Source organism: Rhinopithecus bieti, unplaced genomic scaffold (genome assembly GCF_001698545.2).
Source record: "Rhinopithecus bieti isolate Rb0 unplaced genomic scaffold, ASM169854v2 scaffold_69980, whole genome shotgun sequence".
Classification (NCBI taxonomy): domain Eukaryota; kingdom Metazoa; phylum Chordata; class Mammalia; order Primates; family Cercopithecidae; genus Rhinopithecus; species Rhinopithecus bieti.
Genome location: NW_016826299.1, coordinates 707,590 through 726,473, shown reverse-complemented (window position 1 = coordinate 726,473; position 18,884 = coordinate 707,590). Strand labels below are relative to the sequence as shown.

Here is an 18,884-nt window from a genome sequence, read left to right as displayed (position 1 = left end):
GAGAGAGAGAGAGAGAGAGAGAGAGAGAGAGAGAGAGACCTTCATTCTCCTGGTTCAAAGACGGGAGCTTTGAGAGGGTGTAGAACCCAGTCTTTCCAAACTCCTGGAGGTGGGGAAGGGGGATCTAAAGACAGGCGCTCATCGCCATCTAGTGGCCAAATAAGGATGCCTGTCAACTGCCGCCAATTTTTGAGAGGAATTTATCCCACCTTGTTGGGACCTTCCCGCAGCCTCTGCTTATTACATTTTCCTATTTGCGAAGCACTAATTTTTGTTTATATTTCTGCTCCTCTAATTTTCCAATACGGATTTCCAGTTGCTTCGAAGAAACAGACCCAAAAGCAGATTTCCTCTCCCCAGAAACCTGAGTCCAATATTCTTCGATAATCAAGAAGAAAGAGAAAAGTCCCGCTCCGATATATTTCACCAGGTCCCTTTGACCACCTCATGCCAGCAAACCGCTGGCCCTTCTGACTCCCTTTTGTGCAAATAAAGGAAGACCAATGAGCAATGAGAGGAGCAGAGGCAATTTATCTAGCAGGACTTCAACAGCAAGGGCGTCAGCCACCATCACTTGCATGTGGCAGAGACCCACAGGCTGGCAGAGGAGTAGGAGCTTTCTAGTGGGACAAAGGGAAGGCCTCGGGTGCGTTCTGCCTGGAGGCTGTTGGTGTGGGGAAGCTGGGGGGCTCGCTGCAGGCTGGGCATCCTATGGGATTGGTAGGCGAGCAAAGTTGGCTCTCTCGGGTTGGTCCTAAACGGAAAGTGAGGACAAAAATTAGAGAATCTGTCAGTTATTAACCAAGTCCTGGTCATTTTAGACTGACTTTTACGGAAATGATGGTTTAGCTTCCTGAGTTGTTACTAGAGATAAGAAGTGGCTCATGCCTGTAATTGCAGCACTTTGGGAGGCCAAGGTGGGTGGATTGCCTGAGGTAAGGAGTTTGAGACCAGCCTGAGTCTGACCAACATGGTGAAACACTGTCTCTACTAAAAATACAAAAATTAGCCATGAGTGGTGGTGCACGCCTGTAGTCCCAGCTACTGAGGAGGCTGAGGCAGGAGAATTGCTTGAACCCGGGAAGCAGAGGTTGCAGTGAGCCGAGATCTCACCACTGCACTCCAGTCAGGGCAACAGAACAAGACTCCATCTCAAAAAAAAAAAAAAAAAAAAACAAAAAAAAAAAGGAAGCAGCAGCAGCAGCTGCTGGCTTCTTGCACCTCTGTCTTACAGGAGACTGGCTTCCTGGGCTATTTACTATCGATAAAGAGGTTGGTTTCCTAGGCAGATCACTGTAGGTTGTGGGTCAGAGTTCTATTTTTTATATATTGTGTGGCCATCGTCTGTTTGTATATCAGGCTCACTCTGGAAGCAGCCCGTCCACCAAGCACCCTGGCACGGTGCAGGCAGCTGCAGGCGGCAGCTCCTCTAATCACAGGAAAGGGAGCCTTGAAGGGAGGTCAGAGACTTGGGTTTGGGTGTTCAGCCTTATTCTCCAGTCTGGGGGAGGCGCCTGTAAGCTTCAGTGGTCTCCTCTGTACGTGAGCAATTTCTGCTGCGCTTCCACCCTCCCCGTGAGCCGCCTCTTAAGGGGTGGCACTGAGCCCACGCCCACCAGCTCCCTCTGGAGGTTGGAGGGTGACTTGCAGGAGCTGTGCATAGATTGCCTGTAAGATGCAGGTGCAGATGGGAACAGGTAGCTCTTCTGCGCCCAACACCATGGCAGGTGCTGGGGGCCGAGAAGGACATGTGCAGGCCTCTTGGGACACTGGCTGGAGCAAGCACACAGACGTGCACTTGCATTAACCCTTGCTTTATTCCAAGCCCATGTGGGCCCTGAACTCACCCTCCACGTGTTCTTTTCCCTTCTCTCCACCACCAGGCGCTCCGTGTGAAATGGTCCCATCTCAGATTGCCCTGGGTAGACCTAGACTGGCTCATAGACATCTCCTGCCAGATCACGGAGCTCGACCTTTCTGCCAACTGCCTGGCGACCCTCCCCTCCGTTATCCCCTGGGGCCTCATCAACCTCCGGAAGCTGAACCTCTCGGACAACCACCTGGGGGAGCTGCCTGGTGTGCAGTCATCGGATGAAATCATCTGTTCCAGGTGGCTCCCCGGGGTGTGAACGGAGCCGTATGTGACCCCATTGTCACCGTTGTGCTCCTGCACATGCTCCCGGGTTGTATTTTGTGGTTTGGGGGAAAGAATGTTCTGGCTAAAATAGGAGAAGGAGTTTTGCCTGCCCTTCGGCAAGCCTCCTTTTCAGGTTAAAACAGAGGTTTAGAGAGATCATTTGTCTGGCCCAGGTTTACACAGCTCACCTGCGGACGTGCAAATGTTTCCCTGAGATACTCGTCTCGGTCCCGCCCAGGAATCAGATGAGGGCAGCCAAACCTTCCCGTGCTGGTGGATGCACTGGGGCTCTGAGGCACCAACTTTTACTCTACCTTCCAGGGAAAGTGGGAAGGGCCTCAGAGAAAAGGTTAACTCCGCAGGACTCAGGCAGCAGGTGGACAGTGTGGGCAGTCCAGGCTTGCTTCTTCTGGAGGCCTTGAGGGGAGACCTGAGCCATACCCCTGAGCTTGCACGGAAAGAGGAAGGACCTTAGTTGATTTATTTATTTATTTTATTTATTTTTATTTTTTTGAGATGGAGTTTCACTCTGTTGCCCGGCTGGAGTGCAGTGGCGCGATCTTGGCTCACTGCAACCTCCAACTCGCTGGTTCAAGCGATTCTCCTGTCTCAGCATCCCGAGTAGCTGGGATTACAGGCATGCGCCACCACACCCAGCTAATTTTTGTATTTGTAGTAGAGACGGGTTTCACCATGTTGGCCAGGATGGTCTCGACCTCCTGACCTCGTGATCCGCCTGCCTCGGCCTCCCAAAGTGCTGAGATTACAGGCATGAGCCACCGCACCCAGCCTACTTTCTTCAGGACACATAACTGCAAGTCCTCATTCCATAAAGGGGTTGAATTGATTTTTAAAACGAAGGCTCTAAGTGAAGTCAGAGTCAAGAATGTTGGAAAGAGCTTGGGGTAGGAAGTAACCCATGGGACTCCCAAGTGAGAACGGGAAGGAAGCCTGCACACCAGAACTTAATGAGCAAGTGCCGTCCAAGTGGGGTCCTTCACCTGGGCCAGATGGACAGGTCCAGAAGGTTAAAAGCCCGGCTCTGTGGTCTCAGCAGCTTTCAGGGAACCCACTCATTTTGCTATCACATGCATGCGAAGGATTAGAATCCCTGTTGGTCAGCGGGGCCAGGGCCCACCAATGAAAGATTTGTCTTTACCTACACAGGACACAGTAAGATTTCTTCAAATGAATTAAAAATCATATGCACTACATTTTCAATGCACACTTTTAACCTTGCACAGGGAGAAAAGAAAAAAAATTCATCCCTCGGTTTATAGAAAAATATGTAAATTTGGTGTTTTCCCTCTTTCTTCTGATACCTGCCTTCCTTCTTCTCCATCCCAGGCTACTTGAAATTGACATTTCCAGCAACAAGTTGTCCCACCTCCCTCCTGGATTCTTGCACCTCTCAAAACTTCAAAAACTGACAGCTTCAAAAAATTGTTTAGAAAAATTGTTTGAAGAAGAAAATGGTATGTTTTCTCATCAATGACCTGAGTGAATTAGTCATTTTCTTCTTGGTTAGGGATATTTTTACTAATTCATACTTTGTATCTTTTTCTTTAAGCCACTAACTGGATCGGTTTACGAAAGCTACAGGAACTTGATATATCTGACAATAAATTGACAGAACTCCCTGCCCTGTTCCTTCACTCTTTCAAGTCCCTCAATTCTCTGAATGTCTCCAGAAACAACCTGAAGGTGTTTCCAGATCCCTGGGCCTGCCCTTTGGTGAGTATCACACCAAAAGTCATGAAAGCCACAGTCAACTCTGCATCTCAGCTAGCCTCAGAGAGCCCTCAGGTGCATTACATCAGTTCATCTGCTCCGCAGCGAAGCCAGGTAGCAGCACCTGGTTCCCACATTGTAGCACTGTCACACATAGTGTCCTAGGCAAGTGACTCACTGAAAGCCAGCCTGCCTGGCTCTGGGTTCAAGAGCCACCCAACAACACCCACAGAACTTTACCCAGGGACAGCTGGTACCCTGGCACTGGACTAGTCATGCCTGAAAAAGGAGGGTTCAGTTTTTTGGGGACAACTATCACATGAGAGTAAGAAATCAGACTGGGCACGATGACTCGCGCCTGTAATCCCAGCACTTTGGGAGGCGGGTGGATCACGAGGTCAGGAGATCAAGACCATCCTGGCCAGCATAGTGAAACTCCATCTCTACAAAAATACAAAAAAAAAAAAAAAAAAAAAAAAAAAATTATCTGGGCGTGGTGGTGCATACCTGTAGTCCTAGCTACTCAGGAGGCTGAGGGAGGGGAACTGCTTGAACCAGGGAGGCAGAGGTTGCAGTGAGCCAAGATTGAACCACTGCACTCCAGTCTGGCGACAGAGCGAGACTCCGTCTGAAAAAAAAAAAAAAAGACAGAGTAAGAAATCATCAATCACAGCACCTCTGATTAAATGGTATTTTTGCCTCTGGGGAATTTTGCTTGTTAAAACAGATGGAACAGCATAAAGACAGTGTGTGTGTGTGTGTGTGTGTGTGTGTGTGTGCACGCGCACCCTTGTATATGTGTTATGGCTGTTGGTTTTAAACCCACAGTAAATGTCATCACTGACATTAACATTCCTAGTTTGGCCATTTGTGTAGGGGAAACCAGCTTCTCACTCCCGTGTGGTCCTGAATTGTTCCATTTTTCCAAGGACAATGGGCCGGATGTTCTGGAATGATGAGGGAAAAGACCATGAGCTCCCCAGGAAACCCCATTCCTGTCCCTTCCTTGGAGCAGGGGTGGGAGGACAGGGACAGTGAGGGTGTGCAGCCTTCCGATAACACTCAATCATCTTCCTTACAGGATATTATTGTAATGGTCCATTTTTAACATCAAATTTGGAAACAGTCTCACAGGCACCACTGCATTTAAAGAGCTAACTAAGATACATTCTTTTTTTCTCTCGTCAATCTCTTAGAAATGTTGTAAAGCTTCCAGAAACGCCCTGGAATGTCTGCCAGACAAAATGGCTGTCTTTTGGAAAAATCACCTGAAGGATGTGGATTTCTCAGAAAACTCACTCAAAGAAGTTCCCCTGGGACTCTTCCAACTCGATGTAAGCCTAATAGCCCTTTTTTCTCATTTTCAGCTTTTGAGAAAAAATTGCTCCATGTTGCAGTGAAATGTATGTGTTTTCCCTGAGCTTCTGAGACAAATGTAAGGGGAAAAGGTGAAGAAAAAGTTCAGCTATCAAAAATACGCATGGCCATGAACAATGAGGGCAGAATATGGACAGCAGAAGCAGCTATGTTAAGTGGTGGTGGGGTTATGGTTCGTATCCCTCGGGACTTTCCTTAAGTGCATAGCCTGCCCATGTATGAGGCTGAGTGGACACTGAGAGCTCCAGGAAGGGCCTTTCCACAGAACCCTGTGTGTCTACCCAGAATAGGGGTGCTTTCTCACTTTAGGTGGTTTTAGGTGGTTGGCTGGTCCTTAGGCAGACAGGCCGTGGATCACACTCATTGCTTGGAGCTCAGGGCCAACCCCAGAAGGGGCCCCATCAGTGCCTGCTAAAGGCATCAGGACAGTCTCACCAGGGCCCTGTGGTGGACCCCCAGGCAGAGTGCCCAGGCCACCCTGCACAGGCTTCAGCCTCCGGTCCTGCCAGGCCACTGCCAGGGCCCCCACGGGCACTCCTCCAAGGCCCGGGGCAGCCTCCTGTGTGCGGCGACCCCCACAAGGCAGCGAAGGCCCCTTCAGCATGTGTATCCTCGGAGAGGAGGGGCTGTCATGTCCTAGGCTCCTGACAAGCACAGGGCAAAGTCAGGGACCCGGGGACGGGACTTTTCGCTTCTCAGAAGAAAAGAATCATGCGGGGGTGCCCTTGGGGGGGGTCCCACATCCTACTCTTCTCAGGGTACTCCTGGCCTTCAGTCCTTGTTCACAGCCCTTGGGCCCCTGTTCTGAGTCTGTCTTCTCATATTTCACACCAACAACTAACAGGCTTGGTTTTTTGGCTTCCCCCAAAGCCCAGAAGCAGCAAATCAGGAGAGGCAGAGCCTTGTCCAGCGCTTCAGCGTGGGCCTGTGGAAATGTGTCTGCTCGAGGTCTTTTTCTCCACACTGGGAAGGGGTGGATGGGTATGTGGGAGACTTGGAGGGCCCTGAGGCCTGGCACATGGCAGGGTCTCCATAGAACTTCAGCAGGTGGGGGCTGGTTGCAGTGGTTCTGATGGTGGCGTAAGCCCCTTCAACAAGGAAGGAGACAGAAGCACCAGGAGGAGAGAATTTAATGTGGGGCAGCAAACAGCCTGTGGCCCTCCGGAGGTCACCCTGGTTGTGGGTGGGATAGCTGGCGGCTGTGGTGATGTCCTCAAGCAGGGAGATAACATGTCTAAGGTACTCCTGTAAAGTAAAACATGGGCCAGGCATGATGGCTCAGACCTGGGCACCGTGACTCAGACCTGTACTGCCAGCACTTTGGGAGGCCAAAATGGGAGGATTGCTTGAGGCCAGGAGTTTGAGGCTGTAGCAAGCTATGATCACACCACTGCACTCCAGCGTAAGCAGCAGAGTGAGACCCTATCTCTAAAAAAGTAGATAAATAAAAAGAAATAATAACAAAAAAAGAATAAAACATGTTGAGGTACAAGGTAGCCCCTCATCTCCCTTGGTGACTGGGTTCCCTGTAGGGTCTGTTTGCAGCAGGGCTGAGGGAGCGCTACCCACAAGGGGCACCCCAGACACGCTGATAATCCTGAGGGGCCCAGCTTGGGACTGTGTCGGCTAGCAGAGGGCATGAGGCTAGGGCAGTTACCCTTGGTGGTGCTGCCACCCCGTCCTCAGACCTGGGCCGGCCCAGGAGGCCACCCACCGGGAGGCGACAGACACCAGCACTGTGCTGTATGCCCCATGCCACCCCTACCAGCCGTGACCCGGTGTCCTCCAAACCATAAGAGTCTGGCACTTTCCCCAGAGAGACCCACCAATAATCAGCACTCTTAAGAATCCTTAACACTGACAGCTACTTGGGCTCCTTTCACTCTAGAATAATTGCCTCTCACTGCCTTTGAGGAAAGAGCTCCTGTAGATAGATGGCCCCGTTGCTCTATTTGATATTGTTTCATGAGTTTGAAGAGACTGCTGGGCCCTACACAACTGGCATCTGCATGAAGGCAAATTGGTTGGAATCGTTTGACTGCACATGGTCGGGAACTGACTGGCTCTTCAGTCTCCCCTCCCTTCTTGTATCTGATGCCATCTTAGCTTCTCTCTCCCTCCCTCTCTCTCTCAGGCCCTCACATTCTTGAGGTTACAGGGGAACCAGCTGGTGGCACTTCCACCTCAAGAGAAGTGGACCTGCAGGCAGCTCAAAACCCTGGATCTCTCCAGAAACCAACTTGGCAAGTAAGCAGGGGCCTCTCCTCCCCAAAGCGTGTATGGGGCCGCGGTCGAGCAGGTCCTCAGAATGGTGGCAAGCGAGTCTGCAAGGGCTGCTGAGCCACCAGCTGGGGGCTTAACAACAGAAATCACTGCCTCACAGCCCTGGGGGCTGAAGTCCGAGGTGGCGGCGTGGGCAGGCCTGGCTGGTGTCTCCTGAGGCCCCTCTCCTTAGCTTGCAGATGCCGTCTTCTCCCTGTGTCCTGGCGCGGTCGGGCCTCTGTTTGTGTCTGTGTCCTAATCTCCTCTTCTTATAAGGACACCAGTCGGACTGGATTAGAGTCCATCCTAATGACCTCATTTTAACTGAGTTACCTCTTTAACAGCCCTGTCTCCAAATACAGTCACATTCTGAGGAATTGGAGGTTAGAGCTTTGACAAAGGAATTTGGGGGGACACAGCCCATAATGATGTCCTTTCATTTCTAATTTTTAGTCTCCTGGAGAATCTTGTCTCTCACTTCAGCCTGAACTGTAATTCTGTTCAGAAGTCTCTGCTGATCACTAACTAAAATGGATGTGTAATTGAATAAAAGCACCCAGCCCCAAAGCCTTCCAATAGGTGGAAAGCCAGGATGAGCCCAGCCAGCCTCTGGAAACCAGCCACCCCCATTCATTTGCAGAAGGCCACTTCTGCAGTATCATGGTGGAACTTGCACACCAAAGAGGACTTCTGTGGGGGGCAGTGTAAAAGGCAGCCGCCACTGCAACGTGCACTCCTGCCAGGCCCTGAAGAGTTGCACCTGAATTTCCCCCTATCTCCGTGGCTTGGCATTATAACATCACAACCAAAAGAGTAATGTTTTTGTCATGCTGTCCTCAAATTTTCTCTTTTCCTCCGCACAGAAATGAAGATGGACTGAAAACAAAGCGTATTGCCTTTTTCACCACCAGAGGTCGCCAGCGCTCCGGGACTGAAGCAGGTGTGTGTTGGTTGGGAGATGCTGGTGTTCCCAGATGAGATAGCCCGGGTAGCCTGGTTCCTGCTCCACCAAAGTGGGGATCGCCCTTATCTTGAGCCTTCCCCTTCAATGCCCTGTTGTAATGACACAAATGTCCATGTTCAAATGACAACCCTGCACATGAGCTACGCCCATTCCTTCTGTCCCATGTGTGACACTCAAGTATCCTCAAGCCCTGCTCTCCTGCGTGGAGGCCGGTGATGCCAGCAGCTAATGTATGCAGCTGATCTACACACCAAGCAGTGCCCTAGACAGGTTATGTATGTGAGAGTCTCTCGTCCTCACAATGTGAAGTGTGGGCCACAGTTCCCCATTTTGCACCTGGGGAAACTGAAGTTCCCAAGGTGTCTTAGCTCGGCTGCCATACTAAAATACCATCGACCGAGTGCTTCAACAGCAGACACTTATTTTCTCAAAGTTCTGGAAGCTGGATATCTGACAGGAGGGTGCCAGCACTGTCAGGGGCTAGTGAGGGCCTTCTTCCTGGCGTCCTTCTCTCTGTGTCCTGAGATGGTGGAGAGAGCGAGGACTCTGGTCTCTCTTCCTCTTTTTTTTTCTTTGAAACTGAGTCTCACTCTGTCACCCAGACTGGAGTGCAGTGACACAATCTCGGCTCCCTGCAACCTCCACCTCCCAGATTCAAGCTATTCTCCTGCTTCAGCCTCCTGAGTAGCTGGGATTACAGGCATGTGCCACCACACCTGGCTAATTTTTGTATTTTTGGAGATGAGTCACCACACCCAGCCCCTCTTCTTATAAGAATGTTAATCTCATCATAGGGGCCCCACCCACGTGACCTCATCTAAACCTAATTACAGCTCAAATATCCCATCTCCAAATAGTAATTTTGTATTTTAATACAATATAGGATGCCAGGAAGAAGGCCCTTGCTAGCCCCTGACAGTGCTGGCGCCCTCTTCTCAGATATCCAGGGTTTCACCATGTTGGCCAGGCTGGTCTTGAACTCCTGACCTCAAGTGATCTGCCTGCCTTGGCCTCCCAAAGTGCTGGGATTACAGGCATGAGCCACCGCTCCTGGCCCCTCTTCTTATAAGAACATTAATCTTATCATATGGGCCCCACCCTCATGACTGCATCTAAACCTAATTACAGCACAAATGTACCATCTCCAAAGAGTGTCACATTGGGTATTAGAGCTTTGACATTTGGATTTGGTGGGGGGCAGGGGACACAGTTCAATCCTTGGCATAGGGACTGACTGATTTGTCCCAGGTCGTGTGGCTGCTTCTCAGTAGCAAAGTCAGGTTTCATCCCAGGACTATGGGACTTCAGCTCTGGACCAGCAGCTCAGTGCTGTCTAAGTCTCTGTTGACACATGATGGCATCTTGCAAAGCCCACATGGATCACGGCCACCTTTGGCCTCACAGGCTGAGGTGAGGCCGAGGTTGCACAGGGGCTTGTGGTCTTCCCCAAAACTCATCAGAGACAGAAATTTTCCTAGTTTTTGTGCTGGTCACACAACAAGGCCAGTTCACCACAGAGTACATCTAGGGAAACAAGCTCTTTTTGTTCCATTATCTTCTGTGAGACGCAGGGGAAGGTATGGAGCTGTCCCTTCCATTAAACAACCAGCTCTGCTTCTTAACCTCAAAGCTACGACTTCCAAAGCCAGCTCCGCTCACAGAAATATCCCTCAGGATGCTGGCCCAGAAAACCAGAACCCACATCCAAGTCGTTTTAAACATAATACAGCTTTCTTCTTCAGTTTGATAGATGGTTGTTGGCAAGTACGGATAGTGTGAGGTAGGGATGAGCGACGCCACAGAGGCGAGGACACATTTGCAAGAGGTGAACTAGGGAGTCTGCCACTGCTACGCTCTTGGATGAACTGGTGTGCTTGTGTGTTGAGTATGATACACATAGAGATCTGTCCCATAAGAGCATGTGTGTTTATATCTGAGTGAAAAACGAATATCAGTGGAACAGATAAGAGAGTTCAAAAATATACCTAAGTAAATATAGAAATATATCAGGAGTCCCCAGCGCCCCCCAGGCAGCGAACCCGTATTGGTCCGTGGCCTGTTAGGAACCAGGCCACACAGCAGGAGGTGAGCGGTGGGCAAGTCAGCATTAGCTCCACTTCCTGTCAGATCAGCGGCAGCATTAGATTCTCATAGGAGCGTGAACCCTATTGTGAACTGCGCATGTGAGGGATCTAAGTTGTGCCCTCCTTATGAGAATCTAACGCCTGATGATCTGAGGTGGAACAGTTTCATCCCTAAACCATCCCCTTCATCAGTGCTGCAGTCCATGGAAAATCTGTCTTCCACAAAACCGGTCCCTGATTCCAAAAAGGTTGGGGACTATTATTATATAATACGTGACAAAGACAGAATTTCAACTTAGTGTAAAAGGATGCTTGCTTGCTTTAATAAATGGTGTTGGTATTCCCACCTGGAAGGGGGACAAAACATGATACTAGATTACAAAAATGTCTATGTGGTAGGAGGTTTAAGTATAAAAAAAAGAAAACAATAACATTTAAGGAATATAGGTATAATTTGGCTATGAGGGAGATCTTTAAAATCTAGTTGGAAAATCCATGAATAATTTTTTTAAAAGACTAAAATCGTTGGCTTCGTAAACATTCAAAAATTGTGTGCAGTGGAAAGCATCATAAACAAAGTTATAATGCAAACAGACTAAGAAGAAATATTTGCAACACAAATTGTTGCAACACGAATTGGCTTAAGTCCTTAATATACAAAGAATGCTTACAAATTGATTTAAAAAAAAAAAAAGACAACACAATAGGCAAAAAAAATGGCCAAGGGATATAAACAATTTGCAGAAAAGGAAGTCCAGAGGGCCAGGAAACAAATGAAAATGTCCTTAACCACATGAATAGGGAAATGCAATTATGAATTTCATAACTGATCCTTTTATAAATGAAGGGCCTTAGGACTTTAGAAATTGAGTCCAGACATAGGGATTTCACTTGGAAGGAAGGGGAAACAAACACCATCTTCTCCTTCATGCCAGACGGGATGATGGGTATGAGAACAGGAGCTAGTGTAGACCTCGTTCACGCAATCCACTTGCTGTGTGGATTAGAAACGTGTCTCCAACTTAGAAATGCCGAATCCTTCCTGGGACCACGGAGAAGTGTGCAAGGAAGTGGGCTCAGCACTCAATGAGACGCCAGAGGGGAAAGTCACGGGCAAGCGTGGAAAAGCACCATAGGAGCATGCGCAGTACCAATGTTCCAGAAAATGACAGCTGGCGGCCCGCAGGAGTATGTCTGGGGAGCCATGTGAGGGAGGTTCTCTGGCAGAGGTGAATCTTGTCTTTGGCAGATGACAAAAGCCTCTTGATTCTTTAAACTTCATCTAGAAAGTTGAGACCCACACCTGAGTGAAAAGAAGGAGGCTCCTTTTCCTCAGTAGGGTTATTTTCTCAGGGCCATGGACTCTTGGGTAAGGAATTATCTATAAAAGACAGCTTGTTTGCAGAAGGATAGTAAAATTCCAAGTAGATTTATGTACATTCAAGTAGTCATATTTGTGCTGTGGCCTCATCCAAAATAATTTGGATGGCCGTTTTACGGTAAAATCAGACCAGCAGAGTCATAAATAACTTATGAATAAATAATTACAGTTCATAAATACCCCAAACTGTGTTCTCCCCAGCCCAGTGCCCGTCGTTTTCGACACCGGGCCGGGAGGTCTGTTACAGGTGTTGCCTCTGCAATCATAGCTCATTATTTCACCCGTCTCTTACCTAAAGAGGCTTCATAAACACCGTAGCGAAACTTTAAAATTGGAAAGCACAGAGGCCAGGTGTTTAGAATGTGTTCTCTGGGGAAAAAGTAAGCCTTTCTCATTATTGATGTTCTTTCATGAAAATGTGAATTAGGGCAGGCTAATATTGATCATCTTTTTTCACTGAAGAAAAAAAAAAAAAGGAAGCTTTTTGAACATTTGCTTACCTAACAAGGACTCATACAAAGCCATCTTTAGAAGGCTGGTGCACCTTCATTTCCGCAGGGGCCCCTGCAGTGAGTTCCATTCACAGTGCACCTAACTGGACAGATTTTCCAGGCGTTGGTTTTGGTATTCCATTATCAGCTCTCCCTGAATGTTCTTGGAGGCCAGGTTACCCATTACCATTGTTATTGCAGCTACATGTGTGGAGGAAATCCAGAGCCGAGGCGGGGTAGCTATGATCAAGGGCAACCGAGCCTGGTTTCAGCCCAACAAAAGAATCCTGGCTTCTCTATTTTCCGTGTCTGGCAGGGGACCCTATGAGAGGGCTTTGAGGCAGTTGTTTTATCTTGAATTCTCTGAGCTCCCAGGCATGCTGTCCTCCCCGCTCTCCAGGCCTTAGTAGAGAGGATAAAGGCACTTCAGAGATTCTGCTGAAATCCAAACCTCTGATTCCCATCAGTGTGCATTTCCAAGCTCTTTCTCAACTCAAATGCTCTGGTGCCCGTGGAAACAGCACATTTGACATGATTTTCATGGTAATCTCATAGTTAGCCTAATTAATAAAGTCACTTAAACACTAAACAGTTGGCTGGTTTTTCAAAGAATGTCATCTTAAGAAGCATAAAATAGCCAACTGTGGTATATTTTCATTAACTAGCTTTTTTTTCATAGAAAAAGCAATGCATGTATATTTTAAAACACCGTTTTTGAACAGTAGCAAAGGGCATGGGATATTCAGTCCTCTAGTAATTCCTTTCCCCAGAGACAACTATGGAATTCAGTGCATCTCTGGTAACCATTGTGTTCCTGTCTAACAACTGTATGTAACCTATATGCATACACATGTGCAGGTGTGGTGTGTGTGTATATAACATATACATGGTGTGCATGTGTGTGCATGCATGTGTGCAGGCATTTCCTGGTACAGTAATAAGCCTTCTAGATATCTGGTTCTGAACTATTTTTTTTTAGATGGAGTCTTGCTCTGTTTCCCAGGCTGGAGTGCAGTGGCACAATCTCAACTCACTGCAGCCTCCACCTCCCAGGCTCAAGCAATTCTCCTGCCTCAGCCTCCCGAGTAGCTGGGATTACAGGTGCCTACCACCATGCCCGGCTAATTTTTGTAACTTTAGTAGAGATAGGGTTTCACCATCTTGGCCAGCCTGGTCTTGAACTCCTGACCTCAAGTGATCCCCCTGCCTCGGCCTCCCAAAGTGCTGGGATTACAGGCGTGAGCCACCGTGCCTGGAGCACCTTGCTTTTTCAATTGATGGGTAGCTCTTGAGTATCACTTCATACCCCCATACATGTAGACCTGCCCCATGCTTTGTAATAGCTGCAATTATTCCATTACTCATTGAACCAACCCCCTGTGGCTGGACACATAGGTTGTCGTAGATTGTCCTCTATCTCTGCCACTGAGTGTCCTCATTCTCACATCTTTGCCACACATGCATGTAAGGCTGTCTGTAGAATGAGAATTGCTAGGTCGATGAGGTGAGCATTTTGTTTTGATAGGTTTGCCAAAATGCCCTCTGGAGGTTGCATCCATTTATACCCCCACCTGGTCACCACGCTGTGACGGTCCAAAATTATTTTTAAATGCAGTCTGCTTTGCCCTGTCTTTGCAGCATGTGTGCTGGAATTTCCGGCCTTCCTAAGTGAGTCTTTGGAAGTCCTTTGCCTGAACGACAACCACCTCGACGCAGTCCCTCCCTCAGTTTGCCTACTGAAGAGCTTATCAGAGCTCTACTTGGGAAAGTAAGTAGACATCTGGAGGGGCCGTGCTGGCTCTGCTGGCCCAGAGAGGCAGAACACCCATCCCTAAACCAACTGGGACACAGAAAGCCAGGCAGAAAGAAGCCATCTACTTTCCAAGAAGCAGTAGTAGGATTTTTGGAACAGGGCTTGATCAAGGAGGTGGGGAGAGAGGAAGATGGAGTAGCGACGCAGTGATACACACTTCTGCTACATCACTCGGGCTGTGATAAGGAGAACCACTCAATCATTCATCCTTTCATTACTGAGCTCCCATTGCATGCCAGCTACTGCCAGGGGTTCTAGGCAGTGTGCAAAGCTTGATGAGAATGAAAAATGTTATGTTAATATTAAAGTGACATGGCCTTTTCAAGAAGAGGTAGTGATCATCTTTATGGTGATGTAATTAGTAGCAGAGACAGGAAAGCTGGGGGAGGGGACTCAATGCTAAGCCACGGTGATTTGCAGAAGACAGAGCTGCCCTTTCTACCACTGATGCTCCAGGAGAAAGGCTTTGGAATTAGTGTTGAAATCAGGGCCCAAAGTATGGGGTCTGGGGTGCAGGCTGCAGAGGCTGACAGGAGCCACGTGTGTGTGTGCGTGTGCGTGTGTGTGTATGTGTGTGTATGTATTATCTCGTGGTGAGCACATCTGTCTTCAGCAACCCTGGCCTCCGGGAGCTCCCTCCTGAGCTGGGGCAGCTGGGCAACCTCTGGCAGCTGGACACTGAAGACCTGACCATCAGCAATGTGCCTGCAGAAATCCGAAAAGAAGGTAGGGCTTCCCCAGCCCTGTCCCCTGCCATCACCTGTTTGGAAAGGCAACTTCAGTCCACTTGTTAAGTTCTGGGGGTGGAAATAGTTGGTGACCCATGGAGCCCAGCTCCAGGTTCCAGGTTTGGCAAGATGCTATAAAATTGCCCCTAAAGCAATCGTTACTGAGGGTCACTATATTGAGAAGGACCAGGTGAAAAAACTGTGACCTGCTAGGCAGCAAGGACTTTGTCCATAGGTTCTTGCCTTTTAGAGTTGACTTTTGGGGTCAATAGTGTCACGCCTTCCCTCCACCTGATCCAGTAGTCTTCCTTAACTGTCCCTACTAAAACACGAAGAAAGAGTTCCTTCACAACAGGATTTGTGTCCTAAGAGGTGTAAGCATGTTCCCACACAGCTACCCTTCCCCGTAATGATTCTGCACAGGCCCCAAAGCAATGCTGTGTTACCTGCGTGCTCAGCTGCGGAAAGCGGAGAAGTGCAAGCTGATGAAGATGATCATCGTGGGCCCCCCGCGCCAGGGCAAGTCCACCCTCCTGGAGATCTTACAGACGGGGAGGGCCCCCCAGGTGGTGCACGGAGAGGCCACCATCAGGACCACCAAGTGGGAGCTCCAGAGGCCGGCTGGCTCAAGAGCCAAGGTCAAGGATGGTCGGCGTGCAGACTCCCTGTGGGTGGGAGGGACACCCCTTGGACTCCTTCTCCCTTCTCCCCAGAGAGCCCAGGATTTTCTCGGCCTGGTGTCCAAAGCTCAGGACCTTTGCAGGAGCCACTGTGTACTGTTCCATACCAGCTTCTGCCAAGAGCAGCGAATCATTTCTTAATGTGACCTTGTGGTTTTTTCTTTTTCTTTTCTTTTTTTTTTTTTTCTTTTTTTGAGACAGGGTTTTACTCTGTCACTCAGGCTGGATGCATCCTCAACCTCCCCAGCTTAAGCAATCCTCCCACCCTGTATGTTTCTGTTATAGTTACTTGAGGCTCTTAACCCTGGCTATTCGTTAGATTCCCTTGAGAGGCTTTTAAAGATAGCAATTCCCAGGCCTCACCTCACTGCTCTCTGACCCCAAGGATTCAAGTTCAAGTGGTCTGGGGTAAGGCACCCCCAGGACTGAGAGCTAACCACTGTTTTAGGCAGTGAAACACACCAGCATCTGCCCCCTCTGCCCCGAGGAGGCTAAAAGCACTCCGGGACTTACTGCCCTGCCCTCCCTGACACCTGCTTTCACCCCAGATTCTGAAAAGTCCTGTTTCTAAGCCCCACTTAAAATGAATCCATCACTGCTTGAACCCGGGAAGTGGAGGTTGAGTGAGCCAAGATCATGCCACTGCACTCCAGCCTGGTGACAGAGCAAGACTCTGTTCCAAAAAAAAAAAAATATTGAATCCATCCATAAACCTCTTCTTAATCATCCTGCTTTCCATTCAGTGCCAGGCAAATGGAAATGAACATTTTCCTGTTCATGAAACAGAGAAAAGAGCCCATAGACTATTGGTGGCAACTCCATCCCTGGAATACAGCAGGGGCAGTTAGCCCTTTCTCTGAGCTCGGGGAATGAACACAAATAGATAAGGCCATCCTCATCAACTGTATTTGTATTTCTGCCACCCTGTGGTTTCTCGGGATCCAAGGGGCAAGGAGGCTGCTTCATTGTGGGAAACTGAGGAGGCTTGAGATCCAGATGTTCCATGATTTTCTCCCAAAACTCCCATGTGCAGTGCCAGCGTCTTCCTCACACAACCCCTTTCCAAACCTGGTTTGAGAAAGTAGGCATTTAAGCTGTGCATCTATTCTAACACGGACTCAGAAGTTGGTCCTCTAAAGGATGAAGTGCTGCCTGTTGGGGCCAGTACAGTTAAACACGACAATCAATGCCAAGCCAATCCTAGAACATTCCAAGAGCAAATCTAGCTGACTCAGTCTGAAGGTTCTCTCCAGGAACCAGAATCCTCTGCATTCTCTCCTGCTTTGCCTTTTTCTTAACAATTATGTAATCTCATTTCTTGTCTTAGCTTCCTCTAGCTGAGGCCTGAGAGGTGAATTCGTGCTTCTATTTTTCCTGACCTTCAGCCCCCACTTCCTTTCTGTGATGATTAAAGCCCCCCCACCCTTTTGTGGAAGGACGATCCTGTGAAGGCTGAGCCCGCAGCTCTCTGCGTGGCCGGCCTTAGCCCGTTGAGAACAGCTGTTTTCATCTTTATACAAAACCAGGTCAGCATGCTGTGTCTTGGAGGCTGACGCTGCCTTACAGAGATGACTCCTTTCTGTAGAAAACTGCAGCCTTAACTTCCAGGGCCAGACTCTTACCTCATGCAATGATAGAGAAACCACCGTTTACACAGCCGTTCCCGGCAGCCTGACAGCTCATCTTTTGTTTGATTCCCACAGGGTGGGAGGGAGTTTCCCAGCATCCTTGGTGGGCGCCAACCTCTGACCCCCACAAGTTCAGAGGCCCATCTCCTCCTCTTGCCCTGGCACACAGGGAGGCTGAACCCCAGTGCAAGCCATGACATCAGAGCCCAGCTTCCTCCCACAGGGCATCCCCTACCCATCTGCAGGCCAGACGGAGCCAGGCCCTCTAACGTCTGTCCAGGGCCTGGCCTCTGCTCTGCTAGGAGTAGACAGGTCCCACTCCCATGCCACTGGGCCCCTTGTCTCTCTCCTGGATAACTGCTTCCTAAGAAACTATAGGGTGTCCAGAACTTTTCCAAGGTTGTTTTTTTTTCAGACCCCCAAGTACAGCTTCCAGAGTTATCAGTTGTCTCTCTTTGATTGACTGAAGTCTTTGTCTCTAAAATGCCTCCCTGTCACTGCCCTGTTGCTCAAGTAGGTTGAGTCTGTGGAGTTCAACGTCTGGGACATCGGGGGACCGGCCAGCATGGCCACTGTCAACCAGTGCTTCTTCACAGACAAGGCCCTGTACGTGGTGGTCTGGAACCTGGCACTGGGGGAGGAGGCCGTGGCCAACCTCCAGTTCTGGCTGCTCAACATCGAGGTGAGGACACCAGACGCCAGCCCTGCCATTTCAGTTCCCAGAGCTTCGTGGGTCCGACTGCTTTTCTCAAGCATCCCCTCTACTGAGAAAAAAAGGAGCTATGTTTCACAGAGGTCCCCAGAACCGTGGTCCTGCTTGCTTTCCACACTGAGGCACTTGAAACCTTTCTCTGCTGAGGGCTGGTGGCGCTCTTGTAATTTCCCTGCTTTCCTTAAATTTAGGAACCCTTACCCTTGGATCCAAAGGGGAGCAGGGTTCTCTTCCTGTTATAAAGATGTCCTTGTCTCCCTGCCTCTGATGGCTGCTGTCATGTCTGAAGGGTCGGAAATCCCTCCCCACAAGTCCAACTCAGCACCCTCTGCAGAGAAGGTCATAGAACACCATAGACACCCCTCAATGCAACAGTCCCTCAGGGTTTACAGAGAATGAGGAGCACAGGTGCTGCCTGGGCTGACATTCCTTCAGCAGTCTGTTTTGCATTACTATAAAAGACTGACTGAGACTGAGTAATTTATGAAGAAAAGAGGTTTATTTGGCTCACAGTTCCGCAGACTATACAAGCATGGCTTCAGCATCTGCTTGGCTTTTGGTTAGGCCTCAGGAAGTTTTTAGTCATGGCAGAAGAGAAGGAGAGCCCCCATGTTACATAGTGAGAGAGGGAGCAGGAGAGAGAGGAGGAAGAGCCAGGCTCCTTTTCACAATCAGCTCCTCTGTGAACTGACATAGGGTGAACGCATTCATTACCGCAGGAGGGCACCAAGCCATTCATGAGGGATCTGCCTCCATGACCCAACCTCCCATCAGGCCTCACCTCCAACACTGGGGATCACATTTCAACATAAGATTTGGAGGAGAAAAACATCCAAACCATCTCAAGGCTGCAGATTGGTGGCTGAGCAAGGGCTGTGGCATCCAGGGTCAGCACA

General features: G+C 49.2%; 1 protein-coding gene across 1 annotated transcript in view; it reads left to right on the top strand.

The window, feature by feature from the left end:
* LRRK1 (leucine rich repeat kinase 1) overlaps positions 1-18,884 on the top strand; it is a 150,778-nt gene that overhangs the window by 92,094 nt on the left and 39,800 nt on the right. Inside the window, exons 7-16 of the mRNA XM_017863388.1 lie at positions 1,884-2,110; positions 3,485-3,612; positions 3,708-3,871; positions 5,065-5,202; positions 7,380-7,492; positions 8,371-8,447; positions 14,066-14,195; positions 14,854-14,966; positions 15,392-15,606; positions 17,794-17,958. Of these exons, the coding sequence (XP_017718877.1) occupies positions 1,884-2,110; positions 3,485-3,612; positions 3,708-3,871; positions 5,065-5,202; positions 7,380-7,492; positions 8,371-8,447; positions 14,066-14,195; positions 14,854-14,966; positions 15,392-15,606; positions 17,794-17,958 (1,470 nt within the window). The remainder of the gene's footprint in view (positions 1-1,883; positions 2,111-3,484; positions 3,613-3,707; positions 3,872-5,064; positions 5,203-7,379; positions 7,493-8,370; positions 8,448-14,065; positions 14,196-14,853; positions 14,967-15,391; positions 15,607-17,793; positions 17,959-18,884) is intronic.